The sequence below is a fragment of the Myotis lucifugus genome, unplaced genomic scaffold (assembly GCF_000147115.1).
Source record: "Myotis lucifugus unplaced genomic scaffold, Myoluc2.0 scaffold_160, whole genome shotgun sequence".
Taxonomy (NCBI): Eukaryota; Metazoa; Chordata; class Mammalia; order Chiroptera; family Vespertilionidae; genus Myotis; species Myotis lucifugus.
In genome coordinates, this window is record NW_005871208.1 from 2,661,965 (window position 1) to 2,679,476 (window position 17,512).

Sequence of the window (17,512 nt, forward strand, 5' to 3'; positions counted from 1 at the left end):
AGCGTTGTTTAGGAGTGGCAGTGCGGGTGTCAAAACCCTGGTGTCTCGGATGGGCCCTAGACAGAGACAAAGTGGCGTGAGAGAACGGGAAAGAGATTGAAAGGGAAGGGGGCAAGCAGTCCCAGGCTTCAGAGTTAGGGAATAAATAATGTCCAGAAGGTCTGGCTCTCAAGTGGACCAAATGGCTCTCCTATCCCATGTTTATGGGTTCATGGACCATTAAACCAGCCAGTCTACAGATGTCTTCATAAGACTTTACGAGATTAGACCGAGGAGACCCTATAACTCAGCAGCAAGAAGGGAGAATTAGATAAGAGATGGTGGAAACAGGAGGGCTCAGCCCTTCGGAGTCACATCTCAGTGGGAGGATGTCTGGGTTCCGAGACCCCTGTCTTGCTCACTTTTGTCTTCTGCGAGTTTCTGCCCATCTCCATTCGTCACAACTGCACCAGGCTTATATTACCCAGTAAATTCTTGATTATCTACATACTCTTTCCCCCTCTAATCCAACTTCCACTTGCCCCCACCCCCACCATACTCCTGATCTACAATCACTTGGTCCTCAGAGAACAGTTTCTTTGGTATTTATGAAGTAAATCAGAAAGATAATAAAGTTATATTTACAAACACACATTTTGGGATTTTCAAACCTGATTTAGATTGTCAATATGGTTCCCCACAAATTCTAACCAGGGGCTGACTCTTTTAGGAGTCCCTGGATTCCTGGAGGGTAATGTTTATTCTTTGAGCCATTGGGAGCAGAGACAAGCAAGGACACCAGGAAGGCATACAACCTGAATTGGTTAAGTGAACAGAGTAAGGAACAGGATACATACATTCTTATTCCCTCAAACTTGCGCCACCCTGTGGCTATTTGCAGAAAGTCAGAGACCAACAATCCTTAGAAAAACGCCCTTGTTCTCCAAAACGCGCTGCTCTTTCAGAAAGACATGTGTGACTACTGGCTGACATCGCAGGACCCAAATTACGGAAGGGGTGTAAGACCCAGCTCTTCAAACCACCACTCAGGATCCATATTTGAAAAGCAACCATTTTATTAGAATCAATACAAGAATCAATACAAGAGTATGAAAAGAGGGAAAACAGGAGGGTAGAAGAGGGGGAGAGAATGAGGTCTGCATTGGATGTCAGTTGTGGAAACACATAAATTGCCTACTTTGGAACATTTACATTTAAAAGGTGAACATATATATATATATATCACTTATTCTAAAAAAAAAAATTAAAAATCAAAAGCAGACATGTTTGGCTGAAATAGAACCAAGGAACACAACCAATACTCCCCCACAAACCAAAAAGTCCAGAGAGAATTCAATTTTCCATTCAGAAATCTGGCTATAAAGTGTGATTTGATTTGCTACTCAGGATGGTATGGTGCTGAGAAACCCAGCCTCTTGAGTCTCTTAGATCCCATCTGTGGGAAGGCTGTGGGCCATGGGTGAGTCAACTCCTGGCTACTCGGCAGGATGTCAGACAGTGCTCTTCATCCTCCAGAACTCCACAGAACATCTGTTGCCGCCAGTGCTGGGTGAACAGAGGAGCAGAGTCCACAAAACACGGAGAACCGGAATGTGACTGCAGCAGGAGGCCAGGACCTTGTGCTTTTTCATGGGTTACACATCTAGGGCCAGGGAGGGGGAAAGGAGAAAGAGCCCTGTTGGGAAGAGGAGCTGGGTGAGCCCCTAAACTGAGATGGAGAGTAAGGCTCTTGAGCCCACACCTGGGCAAACAGAAAGTGTCCAAAATTCTCCCAAACTACAGGAAAAAGTCAGTCGGGTTCACTGTGGACACTGATGCTGAACGCAGTGAACTGGATGAAGCTTTAAAGCATAGCAATGCCCAATTCCGAGTATTAAACATGCCTCTAGAAAAAATTTCCTAGTGTGGCTCTTTTGGGGGGGCATGGGGTGGAGGAAGTGGTTGTTTTTCAAACCAGGTGGTTTCTGTGGGGAGGTGGAGGCTTGGGTACAGGTACCATGAAGGGCTGCAGTGTCCCAGTTGTCTGGGGGTCAGTTTGGGGAGTGATAAGCAACAATATAAATCAAACCCAATGTCTTTACTTTGCTTCTGAGACAGCTCGAGTCTGTTCCAAGTCCCTGGGGCATGGGACCTTAATTCCCAACCTGCAGAGAGAAACAAGCAGTAGCTCCCCTGCCTGGTGATCCCTGAATCCAATGCTCTTGGGTCTAAAACAGCCTCTCTGTGGATGCGAGATACAGAAAATACTAAGTGCCTTCCCCCTAAACATCCTAAGTCTGGACTATTAAGACTTCAACATTCACAAAAACACCGTCAACATCTGAACTAGCAGCTTTGATGAGGGGTGGGGGGCAGAAAACTTTCTGAGCTCCAACCATGGGACAGCTCAGTGAGGACTAAAGCCTATGTCAGGCCTGGACTTAGGCTCAAAGCATCCTCCATTGAGGACCCTAAAGTATTCTATCAACTTTTTTGATTTACAATGCCTCACAACACCCCTGTGAGGTAGGTCAGTATTATTACCCCCATTTGACAGATGGGGAACTGAGGCATTGAAAGGAGTGACTTGCCCAAGGTCAGCCATTATGAATCAGTTGAGGAGGTTGGCACACATAGTCAGCATCCACTCAATTCTTATTCCACTCCCCTGAGCATCTGATTTCTTAGAGTGCACTTGGGAGCCAAAGGAAGCCAGTTAAGTACACATCGCTCTGCAAACTAGATCAACTCAAGCAACCCACACGTATTAACTGAGGGCTATTATGTATCTAGCATATGTGAGGAACCTTGGAGAAACAAACTGCTTCTGAAAGCCATATGTTAATAGATGTTCTGAAAATAAAATTACATTTAAAACAATAAGGTGAAGGACTAAGTCACACTGATTTCCCAAAGTTCTGCACTGAGTAATCCAAATTCCTAAAATCCAGAATGAAGCAAGACCACACTCAACCAGAAAGATTAGAACCATCCCCCCAGCAGTGGTCTTGGTAGTGCTCTGAGCTGCAAGGTTGGTGGGGAAAGGCTAACAACAATGGTGACAGCAGCCACATCTCTACAGGCTAAACTAGGAGCAAAGGAACTCCAGCACCACCAACCTCCCTCCTGCAGCTTCTAGAAGACAATTCTAGAAGGCAGAATCTTACCAACCTTTCTAGACTCAGCTCAACTTCTGGAATTGCGGCATCTTTATAAACAGCTCAAGATTAAGGATATAAATGGTGACCCCCCTACTTTTCATTTCAGAGAGAGGGGATAAAGTATTCTCTATAACTAGTCATAAGACTCTTATAATATTCTTTCCTCCTGCCAGTAACACTTTAACAAAAAGTAAGCAAAAAACACTTTCCCCCGCTCGGTTGGATTTACAGTGGATTCTGGTAGAAATTATGACCCTCTTCCTAAAACTAGTGGGGAGTGGGGCGTTAGACTAAATCCACAGCCTGCCTTGGCTTAGAATCAAATACTAAACCCATACCTCCTTGCAGTGGCCAGAGCGGCAAGACCCTACATACATCAGAAGCTCAAAGAATGTATCAACACACACAGTATATATTCAGGGATACTCTACTTCCGGGAAGGACCAACCATTCCAAGACCTAAATATAAACCTTTTCTCATTGATTGCTGATCACACCAAGTCCAAATGATGAAGTTCAAGACCAATGAACAGTGGCAATGACAGTTCAGATTCAGTCTGTGTTTGGAACTCCTCAAAGTGTGACAAACTGGCCACTGGGGCCCGGATCAACTGTGAGGGTCACACCTGCCAATGCCAGGGGACATCACACACACAAAAACACAGAATGGCAAGATTAAAAGTTCATTGCATTCAATTTGACCTAATTTCTTGATAATAGTTTCCTATTAGACTTTCTGATTAATACTGATGGCTCTTACCTAGGCTGTGATAATTAGGTTTTGATCTATTGTGACATTAATGATCACAATCAGTTGACTTTGAAATTGTCTTAATTAATGGCTCTTCCCTTGTAGGCTGCCTCCAGTGCAGTTCTGTCCCGCCTCCCCCCAGCCCATCCACCCCACACCCCCCCTATTTTAACTCCTTCTCCTACTGATCTGAGACAAATAGCATTTGGAGAATCACTTTCTTCACATAAACCAAGATTTTAAAACATTTCTCTGAGAAGCAGTATGTTAAGTGAAATGAGGATTGGGATGAAAAGGCGAGAGAACATGCTGCCAATGAATAGGAAGAAATCCATCTTAAAAACAGCCAAAGTCAAGCATGTTAGAGGCAATGACAAGTCGAAGTAACTCTAGAAAGACAAGATGAGGTAGTTTAAAATTTAAGAAATCCAGCGCAAGCAAAAAGAAACTAAAATTGTTTTTATGAAACTATCCCAAAAACCTTCACACTTCAATTTTCCAGGAGTTATTCTAATTCTTGGGAATTCTGACTTCTAAATAGTAGCCAATTCTCAATTGTCAGGCAGAAAAAACTATCTTTTTTTTGTGGTCAGAACTAAAAAATTTCTCAAGGTCAGACTGTTACTCAGTAAGGCTAGGCCTCACCCAAACTGATTAAATAGAAAATTCCAGGATATGTATGTTCATGGGTTTCCACATAATTGAGACAAGTCTCTGCTTAGAAATCACCATTGCAGTGCTGAATAAAACTACACTGCCCAGAGTAGATGCCCAGGTGTCAACAGATGTGCCCAAGCCTTCTTTATAGTAAATCTCCTGTCACTGTCAAATATGTCCCTGTTTTAGGCTTAAAGCCAGCCTCATGTTTATTCCTCCAAAAGAAAAGAGAACATGAAGAAGGCGTGAGAAACTGATAAAATGTCCATGAGGAATAAATGTTACAGAACCCACAATAACATAGCAACACATAATTGGATCAGCAACACAGTTAGTATTCTCCACAATAAGAATTAACTATACCATTAATTACTTTGGCAAAGAGCCTATATTAGGGATCAAAATCTGGGGTTCTCAATCCCCACTCACCTGTTGTTCTCAGTAATAGCAGTATTTCTAACTAACCTTCAGTTCTTTTTATTATCTGGAATAAAACAAGCCCTTGTGGTCTATCTATGACCAGTTAACTCAGTTCATCCAAGGTCATAGGTCTTTTCCACATGTCAACCAATTGTTAGCCTCCTACTTTAGGGCCACAAACTGTATCAACAGCTGTCTCTGCCTCCAAATCAGAAATGTGTATCCACTTAAAGCATTTATTACACTGAACTATTAATAGTCAGTTTACCCCACACCAGTATGACAGTTCTTTGAAGTCAGGAAGTGCATCTTTTTGAACTTTGTATCCCCTGGGCCAAAAAATGTTGAATGAATGTTGATATACACTAGTGTAGCTGGATATGGATGGCTGAATACAAATCTGCCACTATTAATTGGGTAGAGGTACCCAATTCTTAGCATATGCTCTTGGATGCATGGCTTGGTAAAGTCTGTTTTTGAAAACATAACTTTTACAATTAGTGGAAAAGCCAACATGAAATTGGAATACTGGGTCCAGACCTTTCCTTTTTCTGCTTTGCTACAGGTATGCTTGCTTGGTGGTCTGATTACAAAGGTACAGACCTCAACACTATAATTTTTAGCCTAAAAATCTAAACCTAAAGAATGGAGTCATGGGTGCAAAATAAGCTTTTCCTTTGACCTAATTTGTGAGAAACAATTTCTACATTTTAAATCTAATGACATAACCCTTCCTGGGGCTCTCATGTCATTTTAGGCCTGTAATGTCAGATCCTAAGGGCAAAGACAATCACTCTCCAACCCAAAACAGATCCCTCTGTATGTTAGGTGAGCTGGCCTAAACACAGATCCAAAAAAATCACAGGAAGAAAATCCCAAGCACCTCCTCCAAGGCCCTATGATGTGATCTAGTAAATTGAAAGTAAATGGACGCCAGGGTGGCTACAGAACAGGAACAAAAAGTTAAGAATAACTGCCCAGGCTATGGGAACAGACCAACCTTTCATGAAAAAACAGAAGGTAACACACAGATATGGCTGGGGGGACAGCCAAGGACCATCCAGACTTTCGTGTTCGAGAGCACCACAGGTCCAAATGCTCCCCTGAGCAGACAAAAACTGCCTGCCTCTCTCCAGGTTAAAAATGGATGCTTCCATCAGGGCTGATGTTTCTAACAGTTGATCTTAATGTGAGGGTATCAGTCCTGCCCAGAGCTCAGAAAAGTGGCTACATTGACCTTGGTAGACTGCTGGGCAAAGCTTTACTCCATTCTGTGAAAGAGAGATCCTTGAATGCTGATCACTAAAGAAATTATTAGAAAAATGTTTTCAAAGAACTCAACACAGCAAAAACATACTGAGCATCTAAGACCTAGATGTTTGAGTGCTTAGCCCATGGCTATTAACTCTTCTAAGAGAAAACCCCATGAAAACAAGTTTCTGTTTGAGGTTGCAATTCTCCAAGGGCCAGGACAGCTTCTCAACATTAAGAAAAGCTTGAGGCCTAGGAGGGCACCTGGTTTCCTTTCTGCTGAGGGCTGAAAGCAGTACTGGCTTCTGGCTCCCTACATTCCTATAGAAGCAGCTGTGGACAGGCAGGAGAGGGAGAGAACAAAAGTTGTTTTGGTGGCACTCAGTATTAAGACCTTGATTCAATAAACTGTGGACAGAAAAAGGTGAGCAAAAAGTAAGGTAATGAATGTATAATACTGGGGTTGTTCAAAGAAAATCAGATTTTGATAAACGGCTACATGGTTAAGCAGTCATTTTCTCCACCTGCAAACTGAGAACCAGATCACTTCCTCAGGGGCTCTGGCCCACTCTAGTCCTATGCTTATCTACCCTAATTGATATCCCTGATTATCTGTATGACAAATCAATTTCCTGACCACCCTTTCTTGTGAATGCCCATCAGATTAGTAGTAACAACTGTCAATTACCTAGCACTTGATCTAGGCCTTTAATTCCTTCAGAGAGTAAAGGAAGATGGAGATAAAACCCCTACCTACTTGAGATATGGGTAAGTTCTTACCTAATCACATTACCATTCAGAAGGATTTTCCTGGATGACTTAAACCAAAATCTTCATTGTTCCAGTCTGTCATGTCACTGCATCAACAGCTGTCTTTTCAACTGTGCAGTATAATTTTTGACATAATTTATAGAAGCACACAGAATTCAATCAGCAGCTAAGCAGGGAAGCAATGTTAACAAATGCTATGAATGGGTATATGATTTGCATATTATTCAGCTCAGTTCATCTGTGGACTAGAAGCAATCTATTCATTCCCCTCATTACTCAAAATAACCTAGAAATGGTTGAATACTCCTGCCAGCTATGTTTTAAAAATCAAAGCAACAACAAAAACAACCTTGATGACTGGTGAACTCGAGTTAAGGCTATTTCAAGCATTTATTCTTATTCCCTCAGCTTTGGGCTAGGACAAGGATGCTCAAAACCCTACTATTTCCTTACTTTTAGTTTTGAATTTTTAGCCACACCCTCCCCCAAAAGAAAAAAAGAATAAAGAGAAGTAGGGCATTTCTTAGCAGATAGACAGGTTATCAGAAAAACAAACTCTCAATATAATGGCAAAACAGGAGGAAGCTAAAAGGAAAACGGTTGTGTCAACATGCTAATGCCAGGGCCTGTCATCTTCTGAGGCTATAGTCTTCCATGGAAACACATTTTTAAAAAGAAGATACAGAGTTTTAGGGTGGAAAAAGGAAGAGCACTGGGGACTCTTGGCAAATCCAGGAGTCAACAAAGCAGGACATTTATGACTATAAACACTATGAATATTTAAAACTGATAGTGTTGCCAATGGCTCCCCTCCAAGAATTCCTCACTGAAAATAATGGCATAGAGGGGAAACTGGTGTCCACTGAGAAGTGAGGGTCAGGTTCGAAGCCTCTTTGGTTAACAGGAATGCTTTGGGAGGCCACAGAAGTTGGCAGGGTTGGAGGGTGCCTAGCACCTTGGCACAAGCAAGCACCAGGCAGTCACTCACACCTACATAAATATATAGTCCAAACGTGAGGAACGGAAGGAAACAATACATATATACCATATGTAATAATAAAGACAACTGTATCCTACCCCATCAGCTTCATGTCCTAATAGCTAAAAAGCTCCACAGTTATTAATCTTGTCATTTTATGACAGACTACACCAACTTACAGAAGCAGAATCGGGGATTGCTAAGAAACAAAGCCACAAGTCCTGGGGCTAAAAGGAGTGCCTTGACAAATGTGAATGTAAAATTTCAAGTCCTCCAAGGATGGAGCTACTCTGGGAGGATGGGTGAAGATGAACAACAGAGGGTGGCCCAGAAGACCACACCAGAAACCCTGTATTCTCCTGGGTAGAGCTGAATGAGGTTGGGAAAGCCCCAACAGGTAGGCAGTTGCTATTGGCTATTTAAAAAGACGGGTAACATCTTTTCCATCCCAAGATCTCAAGCAAAGGCTAGCTGGTCATCAACATGTTTTAAGAACCAATTTTACCATCATTGTAACAAAATCCCCCAATCTAAAAGTGACCAACCCTGAAAAGATCAAGACTCTCAGGTGATTAAAAAGTTAAAACTCATCTTGAGGTCACAGGGGAGCAGAAGAAAGAGATCAGGGCAAAGGAAAAAATTGTGGGAATTTTACACACAGTATGCAAATGCCTGGTCTTCACAGAGAGACACTAATCATGAATCAGACCATCCGTTATGTTACAAGAAAACCAATACCAACATTTCTCCTGTGGAGCACAGTGATAAGCACATTTTTGTATGAATGTGTTTAGGATAGAAGGGGGTAGGTAGGAGGGAGAGGAGGCAGGGAGGTGAATGTATTATGTACAAAGAGAAATGACAGAGACCACCCCCTTCTTTAGCTCTTTGCTGTTTCTTTCTCTTTGTTTTCCGCATCCTCAGGATATGCATGCCACGTCAGTCTCTCTTCATAAAATGCTATCACAATCTGTGGACATTTTACATTAGCTTCTTTTGCAAGAACCAGGTCTGCTTCATCTGTGTCTTTCCTGGGGAGAAAGAACAGGAAGGAGACTTAAGAGAAGAGGAAGTAAGATTGAGTCTGTCCAAATATAGGTTCCTGTATTTGCTGTATTCAGTTAACTTGATTTCCTCTTCATCCTGATTTCAAAGTGAGAAGAACCCTACCAGTTCAACAATTTCTTTTTAAAATTTTTATTAAATTTATTGGGGTCTAATTCAGTATTTTCAAGGAGAAACTTAAGTAAATTAATAAAATGATGATAGTCCACCTCTTATTTGTGGTTTCACTTTCTGCAGTTGGTTACCCAAGGTCAACAGTGGTCCACAAAATATTAAATGGAAAATTACAGAAATAAATAATTCCTAAGTTTTAAATTGTGTGCCATTCTGAGTAGCATGATGAAATTTCGTGCCAGCCTGCCTGGGATTTAAAATCATCCCTTTGTCCAGTGTATCCACGCTATACATAAAGGTATCTTGAGCCCGGCCAGTGTGGCTAAGTGGTTGAGCATCGACCTATGAATCAGGAGGTCATGGTTCGATTCACAGTCAGGGCACATGCCCGGGTTCCGGGCTCAGTTCCCAGTTGAGGGGGAGAGAGGGAATGTGTGCAGGAGGCAGCCAATCAATGATTCTCTCTCATCATTAATGTTTCTAACTCTCTCTCCTTCTCCTTTCCTCTCTGAAATCAATAAAAATATCTTAGAAAGAGAGAGAGCACATAAATCTGATTACAGTAAACTGTTCTATTTTATCATAGATTATTGGTGGTTAACCTCTTATGGTGCCTAATTTATAAATGTAACTCTATCACAGGTATGTATGTATAGGAAAAAAACATTGTACATATAGGGTTCCATACTATTTGCAGTTTTCAGGCATCCAGTGGGCAAGAAGGGGGGAGAGGTTGGAATGTATCCACCACAGATAAGGGAGGATGACTGTATTACTAACTATTGCATTAGTGAATATCACTTAACTACTACATCAGACAAAAACAGCAATCTTCACAGCTAGAATTTAGTTGGGAAATAGCAGGTTTAATCAAAAGGCTGAAAATTATATAAATTCTGTTCCCATAATTTTTATTTGTATGTGTGAGCATGTGCACGAACACACAATCAAACCTACATTCACTCCTACTGATTATGCATAAAGTGATCAATCCAGTTTCTGGATCAAGTGAAAGCGTCCTAACCCTCCTCATCTGGTGTCCTTTTAAACATTCTTTATCCTTTTAGCCAGAACTGTGGGTTGGAACAATAAGAGAACAGAAATTTAAGTCAGCAACAGTACTTATAAAAGGGAGGAGAGTAGGAAAAATGTAAAATCTAGTACTAAAATGAAATGTAGGAATTAACTGCAAAGTTCAATTATCCAAGTTACATAGGCTCTACTATAATATATAACAAAAAATACAGCAAGTTTCTTAACCAGGATTCCAAATCAAGGAAAAAAATTTTTAATCAAAATTCCACTGAGATGTGAGTAAAGACAACTACGTCCTTGTCTAGAAAACGGAAATGTTTAATTCATAAAGGTAAGTATTATGAGTGAGAAAAGGAGGGGAAAATTCATGGCTTAGAGAAGATACTCAAATTTGGACAGTGGTGCAAAGAGCTAGTTAATATGTGACTATAAATCATAAGTAGCACACATGATGGAATGGGAAAAGCAGTCAACACAGCTCCTTACTTCTGAAAGAGTATAGTGACTCTCCAAAAAATAGGTTTTTGGGTAATTTACCAGCAAAATTTTGATCAAATAGCCCTAGCTGGTTTTTCTCAGTGGTCAGAGCATTGGCCCTCAGACTGAAAGGTCACGGGTTCAATTCTGGTCAAGGGCAGGCTTGATCCCCAGTGCTGTTTGGGGTGAGAGCAGGAGGCAACCAATCAATAGATCTCTCTCACATGGATGTTTTTCTCTCTCTCTGTCTCTCCCCCTCCCTTCTAAAAATCAATGAAGAAAATATCCCTGGGTGAGGATTAACAACAACAACAACAAAAATGGCCAAATTGCTGCTCAGAGAAAAGAAGAACCCAGGAACTTCGTAGGGGATCATCCCTGGCAGGCAGGCTGGCCCCACCCCAGGATCAAATAAAATGTTACACCTTTGGATTATACTTTTAAGATAATTAGCTTCCTAAGTGGCACTAGAGCATGAACCCTCTATTTAGAGACCAAACCTAAATCATAAGCTCAGAGCACTTGGATAGAGAAGGTACTGGGGGCCAGACCATAAAACACCCTGTCTTTTAGAAACCAAATTGAGGGGAAGTAACTACACTTTCCTCTAAGAGCCATTCCCTCCACCAGATGAAATTCTTGTGCTTTGGCCAGTATTATCCTTAATGCTTTTTGTTCAGATTATTTTTCTCTTTTAGACATTATTCAGTGGTCTTGGTCCTCAGTGATGGCAGAAAGCCCACTCGCTCCTATCCTATGGCCACAGGCTCATGGTCTAAGGCAGTGGTTCTCAACCTGTGGGTCGCGACCCCTTTGGCGGTCGAACAACCCTTTCACAGGGGTCGCCTAAGACCACCCTGCATACAGATATTTACATGACGATTCATAACAGTAGCAACATTACAGTTATGAAGTAGCAATGAAAATAATTTTATGGTTGGGTCACAACATGAGGAACTGTATTTAAAGGGCCAGAAGGTTGAGAACCACTGGTCTAACGGTAAATGATTCAGAACTGTGTAAAAAAAAAAAAGTGGTTAGGTCATGTTTATATGTTTCCCACCTCAAATCTACCCTTTTCTGGTATCTGGGCTAATATAATTTGGCTTAATACCAAAACTTGAGAATGTCTTGAATTCTTTAATTCATTCCAAACCATAATTCTCATTTAATACAGATAGTTGGTGTCAAATAAAGGTCCTTGACAATCAAAATATTTGGTTGGGAAATACTCAGTCTTCCCTCCCTATCTTCCATACAAATTCAAGCCACTGGCAAAAGAAACCCCACAATTGTAGAGTAATATCCAATCGCTCTCACCATTTCATTAGGAACATTAAATCGCCACAGGAATCTGTCGCCCCAATGATCTTTTCTGGTTCCAGTCCTCTCTCAAAGCCCCGAGCAATATCATTGCTTTGCTATAAACAGAAGATGAAGAAAAGTTACAGCTGGGTAAAAGTTAAAACCTATTTCTCAGCTTAGCAAAGCACAACCTAATTTAGTATCACCAGATACCATTTTTGTAATAAAATTCTTAAAATTTAAGAAATACAATACTGCATCACCCAGTGACAGTGATGCCAAAAGATATTTTTGCAAGAAGATGCAGTTGTCCCTCCAGTATTCCTTCAAGATTAGGAGTAGCCCCTAAAACTCTTTAATATCCCGGAGTCATCACCCAGGAACTCCTCTAATCCAATCTCCTTAATGATATCAATTGCTTCTGAGATGATAAACAAGTCCATGTTTACCCAAACTAGACCCTTTTTTATATTATAAACTTCAAGTATACCACATCTCTCAATCTTTACTTTTTTAGACTTTTAGTTTACCTTAACACTGACCAATATTTTTAATACTTCTTTTCACAAAGTCATCCATATTTATGAAAGAACAGAGGTACAAATGATTCAAGGAAGTACCATAAAACAACAAATTTCTTTCAGAGTTCACACAATGCATACCCATGCTCTTGGAGAAGAGGCCCTGGTCTGTGCCTATCCGCTCCTAATGTGGGTGAGTCATTAGCATTAGAGAACAGAACTGGAAGTGATTAAAAACAAACAAGCTGATTATTCTCTAGGAGAGTATTCAAATTTGGCCAGAATGCAATTGAGGTAAGGAGTACAGGGTCTGATTCAGGTCTGATGGCACTGGTGAGAACAAAATTTTATGCAAAGCAGGTAATTTTTAATTTTGTTCTTTGTTTGTTTCAGAGAGAAGGGGGAGAGGGAGAAACATCAATTGGTTGCCTCCTGCATGCACCCCGACTGGGATCAAACCCAAAACCTGGGTATGTGCCCTGACTGGGAATCGAACCTGACACTTTTTGGTGTGCAGAATGATGTTCCAACCAACTAAGTCACACCAGACAGGGCACAAAGCAGGTGATTTTAAAAACCTTATTATGGAAGATAAAGACTGCACAAATGAACTCACATCTGATGTCTGATTTTCATAAAATCTCTTTGATCTGATATTCACCTCCCTTGCTCTCTTCTGAGACATACAAACATTCAGGGTCCAGGCGGTCTCCAAAGATACCAGAACCCACACTGGGAAGGAAATTCCATGCATGGATCAAGGGAGACACTGACTGAAAAACATAGCCCTTTTGGGGAGCTCTTAAGGGGAGGAGGTTCCCAGATGTGCACACAGATGCTCACAGCTGGAATGCTGGCACATGAACTGAGTTGTAAATCATAGCTGGCAGCTGAAAACAGTTTGCCACATAAGGAGGGAGGGGAAGAAAAATGTTCAAGCTGCTGAATAGGTGACGAGGCGAGGAAAATGCAAAAATCATCACACAGGCAGTAATCTTAAATCAGGCATAATGCCAACTGACAAATTTCTTCTGCAGTGGTCAAAAGAAAGAAAGGCAATCCCCTCCTGTACCTTTAAAACTTACATCACCTATCTTCCTAGCTGCCTAGATGACAGCCACCAGCGCTGTTGAGAATGCTGTCGGGGCCCCAGATGAACATTACAATATGAGGGACGAGTGGGGACTGTTTTCAAGGTCGGCAGCATCAGAACCTGGCCTAGGAACAAAACTCTGCTTTGGCCAGTAGCTCTAAGCCAGACTGTTCCTTTTTAAAAAGACAGAAACCTTAGGTTGAGGATATAAACACTGTATGTCACAAATGGCTAGTTAAAGTCTTACGCTGTGTTGTTTTCGGTCTCTTTACTTAGCTGGAGAATGTCAAATGACAAAAGGCAGAATACAAAGGACTAATAAAAAAAAAAGAAGGTATTTTAAGTGTACACCTGAAACGTATATATTAACCAAGGTTACCCCAATAAATTTAAAAAAGAAAAAACCAAATCTTAGCTCCTTAGAGAAAGGCATTCTCAAATTCTTTATCAGCAGTTTATTATAATGATATAGTTTATCACAATGATATACACACCTCACCAGAATAGAGAAGTTTTAAAAATAAGGTAAAAATAAAATCAATGAGGGAAACAAGGAGACAGCCACAAACCCAGAGTCCTTTTTCACTTGCAGCCTCCAATCTTTCACTCTTATATCAATTCTTTTGGGAAAGCTGGTCTCCCATTTTCTCTATGGAGACCAGATCCAACCCACAGAAATTGAATTTAACTGGTCTGGGGTACATTTTTGGCTCTGGAGGTTTTTAAAAGCACACTCCCCACACCCCCGTGGTTCTAATGTACAGCCAGAGCTGAGAACTAATGCTCTAGAAAGACAGGTATCCAAGTAGAATGAAGATAAACAGGGATGCTTATGACAGTGATGCTAGAAGATTCAGAAGCAGACTTACACTTTTATTTTATTAAACTTTAAGGGTATGATACATCCTTCACCACAAAACGCTTCATGACCTTGAAATAAAGGAAAGGAGTGGAAGCTTGAAGGGGGTGTATATGTATATGTATCTGTGTGTGCACTGATGGAAAGATATAGATGAAAAAAGAGGCAATAACGCTGCTCATGCTGGTAACTTGAGGTCTAAAGCAGCTGAATAAAACCAAAATTTTATAAACAGACTTTCCAAACTGAACAATAAAAAGATTTCAAAAAGAGATGAAGCCCTGGCAAGTGTGGCTCAGTTGGCTGGAGCATCATATCGTGCAACAAAAGGTTGTGGGTTCAGTTCCCAGTTGGGGCACATAACTACATTTCGGGTTTGATCCCTGGCCCTAGTCAAGGCGCAGCCAGTCAATGTTTCTCTCTCATATTGATGTCTCTCTTTCTCTCTCTCCTTCCCCGCTTCTCCTTTCTCTCTCTCTAAAAAAAATGAACGTGTCCTTGTTCAGCCGATCAATGATTCTATCTCATCATTCAATTTAAAAAAAAAAGGATGAAATTACTTTCTTATGTAAAGTACATAAAAATAAGATCTAAAGAGAATATACATGTCAATGAACTATACACTTTAAAATGGTTAATTGTATACATGTGAATTTCATCTCAATGAAAAAAATGAAAGAATATAAAGGATCGAAAATAAGGGACTATCTTTGGAACAAAAGAAAAAAGAAAGTAAAACAGTAAATGTTTTAAAGCCCTTTTCTATCCTTAAAATTCACCAAAAACCATTCCTCTTTAAGACAGCTTAGCCTTGTTTGGAGAAGACAGACAGTGGCCGAATGTTTTACAGGGATTTAATTTTGCCACCTTAATATAATTCAGTGTACATATATTACATTTCTCATTCAGCCAGGAGGGGGCGCTATAGTTAATCAACATACCTCCCTGGAAGCTCTTTTGTTCAACTATTTTACCTTGAAGGCCATCCTTAGAACAGAAATAAACAAAATGAGGCTCTTTTTTGGGGGGGGGGGGGGGGGGGGGGGAAGCACGGGGAGGCAAAAGAATAGTTTGTGGGAAAAGGGGGAAAGAAAACTTACCTCTCTCTTTTTTTTGGATTTGATATCATCAGTACTGTTCGAGAAACTGGATTTCCTCTTATTAGTTTCTGACTTCTCCCTGGGTTTGTTATTTTCACCCTCCTTCATCTTCTTATATTTTTTCATAAACTCAGAAATTAGCTCAGGGCAATCCAAATTTTTCTCAGGTTCCCAAGTATTGTGCTCCCTGGACAAGAACAGAGAAAAGAATTAGGGGGGAGAGGGGAGAAATCTAATGCCTTAGTTTAAAAAGGACAAATAGACAAAAGGGAAAGAGACCCTACACTTAAAGGAACAAATTTAATCCTAGGAATCTATCCAAGAAAAAATGAAAAAAATTATATATCCACAAAAAAACTTGTACACAATTATTTATAACAGCATTTTAATAGCCAAAAGTTAAAAACAATTCAAATGTCCATGAACTGGTGAATGGATAAACAAAATCTGGTATATCTATACAATGAACTTCTATCCAACAGCAAAAAGGAACTCAATACTAATTAGTACACGCTACAACATGGAAGAACAAAACATCAAAAACATTATCTAAGTGAAAGAAACCAGACGCAAAAGTATATATTGTCTGATTCCATTTATATGAAATGTCTAGGAAAGACAACTTGAGACCTTTGAAAGAAAGCAGATCAGTGGTTCCCTGATGCTGGCGTCTGGGTCTTGGAATTAACTAGATATGGGCTCAAGGAAATTCGGAGAGGTTATGAAAATTTTCTAAAACTGAAGTGTGGTTACACAGCTTTATAAATTTACTTAATAAAAAATTCATGAATCATTTATTTTCAATGAATGACTTTTACAGACTGTAGATACCTCAATAAAGGTGTTAAAAACTCAAATATGAACTCTATAAGTGGCAAAATAATGTGATTTCACACATACAATCATCTATGCAAATTGTGAGAGGACAATCTAATAAATCATACACCCCCCCCCCCAGTTAAATATGTTACTTATATCTTGAAGAAATGTCAACAAAATTATTGGAGGATTGGAAATCGTTATTCAAAAAAAAAGGCAGTTTCAATCATAAGAAGACTCAGAAGTAGGAATTGGAGTGCATTAATTTAATGGTCTGGATTCAAGTCTACTGTTACTAATCATTCAAAAATATATTATTATATTAATAAGCAAAATAAATAAATAAACCCAAACTAAATAATTGGGTCTAATTAAACTTGGATCAAGGGAGTCCTATTGGGTTATATAGAAAGGACTAGTTTATATTAAGATACATCTGTAAACATATCAGAGAAGCAGTTCCTACAATACTTTCATTGACTTGGGAACATTATTTTATGTCCTATCCATTTTAGATATTTTACTGTTTTTAAAATAAGGTATTTTTAGGTAGGAATGGTTTGAACACATGACATAACTTGATTCAGGTAAGAAGCAGAATGATGAAAAAATTTGAGATATTTACTCTAGACTTAAAACAACTTTCTGCAGGCCAACTGGTGTGGCTGGATAGTTGAGTGTCGACCTATGAACCAGGAGGTCATGTTTCAATTCTCAGTCAGGGCCCATGCCTAGGTTTTGGGCTCGATCCCCAGTGTGGGGTGTTTAGGAGGTAGCTAATCAATGATTCTTTCCCATCACTGATGTTTCTATCTCTCTCTCCTTCTCCCTTCCTCTCTGAAATAAATAAAAAATATATATTTTAAAAAAGATATTTGCAACAACTTTAACATAACACAGAAATATCTGCGGCTGCTATTAATGACAAAGTCATGGGTATTTCTAATTTAAAAAAAAAAGAATGAGACAAAATTTACTTTTAAATCATTTGAGCTAGAACTAGAAAAGGCACTCGTTCATAGCCCCTTTTCAGCCAAAAAAGATTCTGTACACAATAGCCTTCCCCATACCCATAGACCATATAGTTTACTATCCCAGAAGAAATTAAGGTACCAAAATCAAGAGGCATGACAACACTAGATGTAGGGGTAGGAG

At 40.1% G+C, this 17,512-nt stretch overlaps 1 protein-coding gene across 3 annotated transcripts in view; it reads right to left on the minus strand.

Moving 5' to 3' along the window:
* Positions 1 to 1,071: 1,071 nt before the first annotated feature.
* CBX5 (chromobox 5) overlaps positions 1,072 to 17,512 on the minus strand; it is a 37,911-nt gene continuing 21,470 nt past the window's right edge. For all 3 annotated transcript variants that reach the window (XM_006095791.3, XM_006095793.3, XM_006095792.3), the window contains exons 3-5: positions 15,539 to 15,725; positions 11,981 to 12,081; positions 1,072 to 9,000 (exon numbers count right to left, since the gene is read on the minus strand). In XM_006095791.3, coding sequence (XP_006095853.1) covers positions 8,850 to 9,000; positions 11,981 to 12,081; positions 15,539 to 15,725 — 439 coding nt within the window. In that variant the 3' untranslated portion in view covers positions 1,072 to 8,849. The remainder of the gene's footprint in view (positions 9,001 to 11,980; positions 12,082 to 15,538; positions 15,726 to 17,512) is intronic.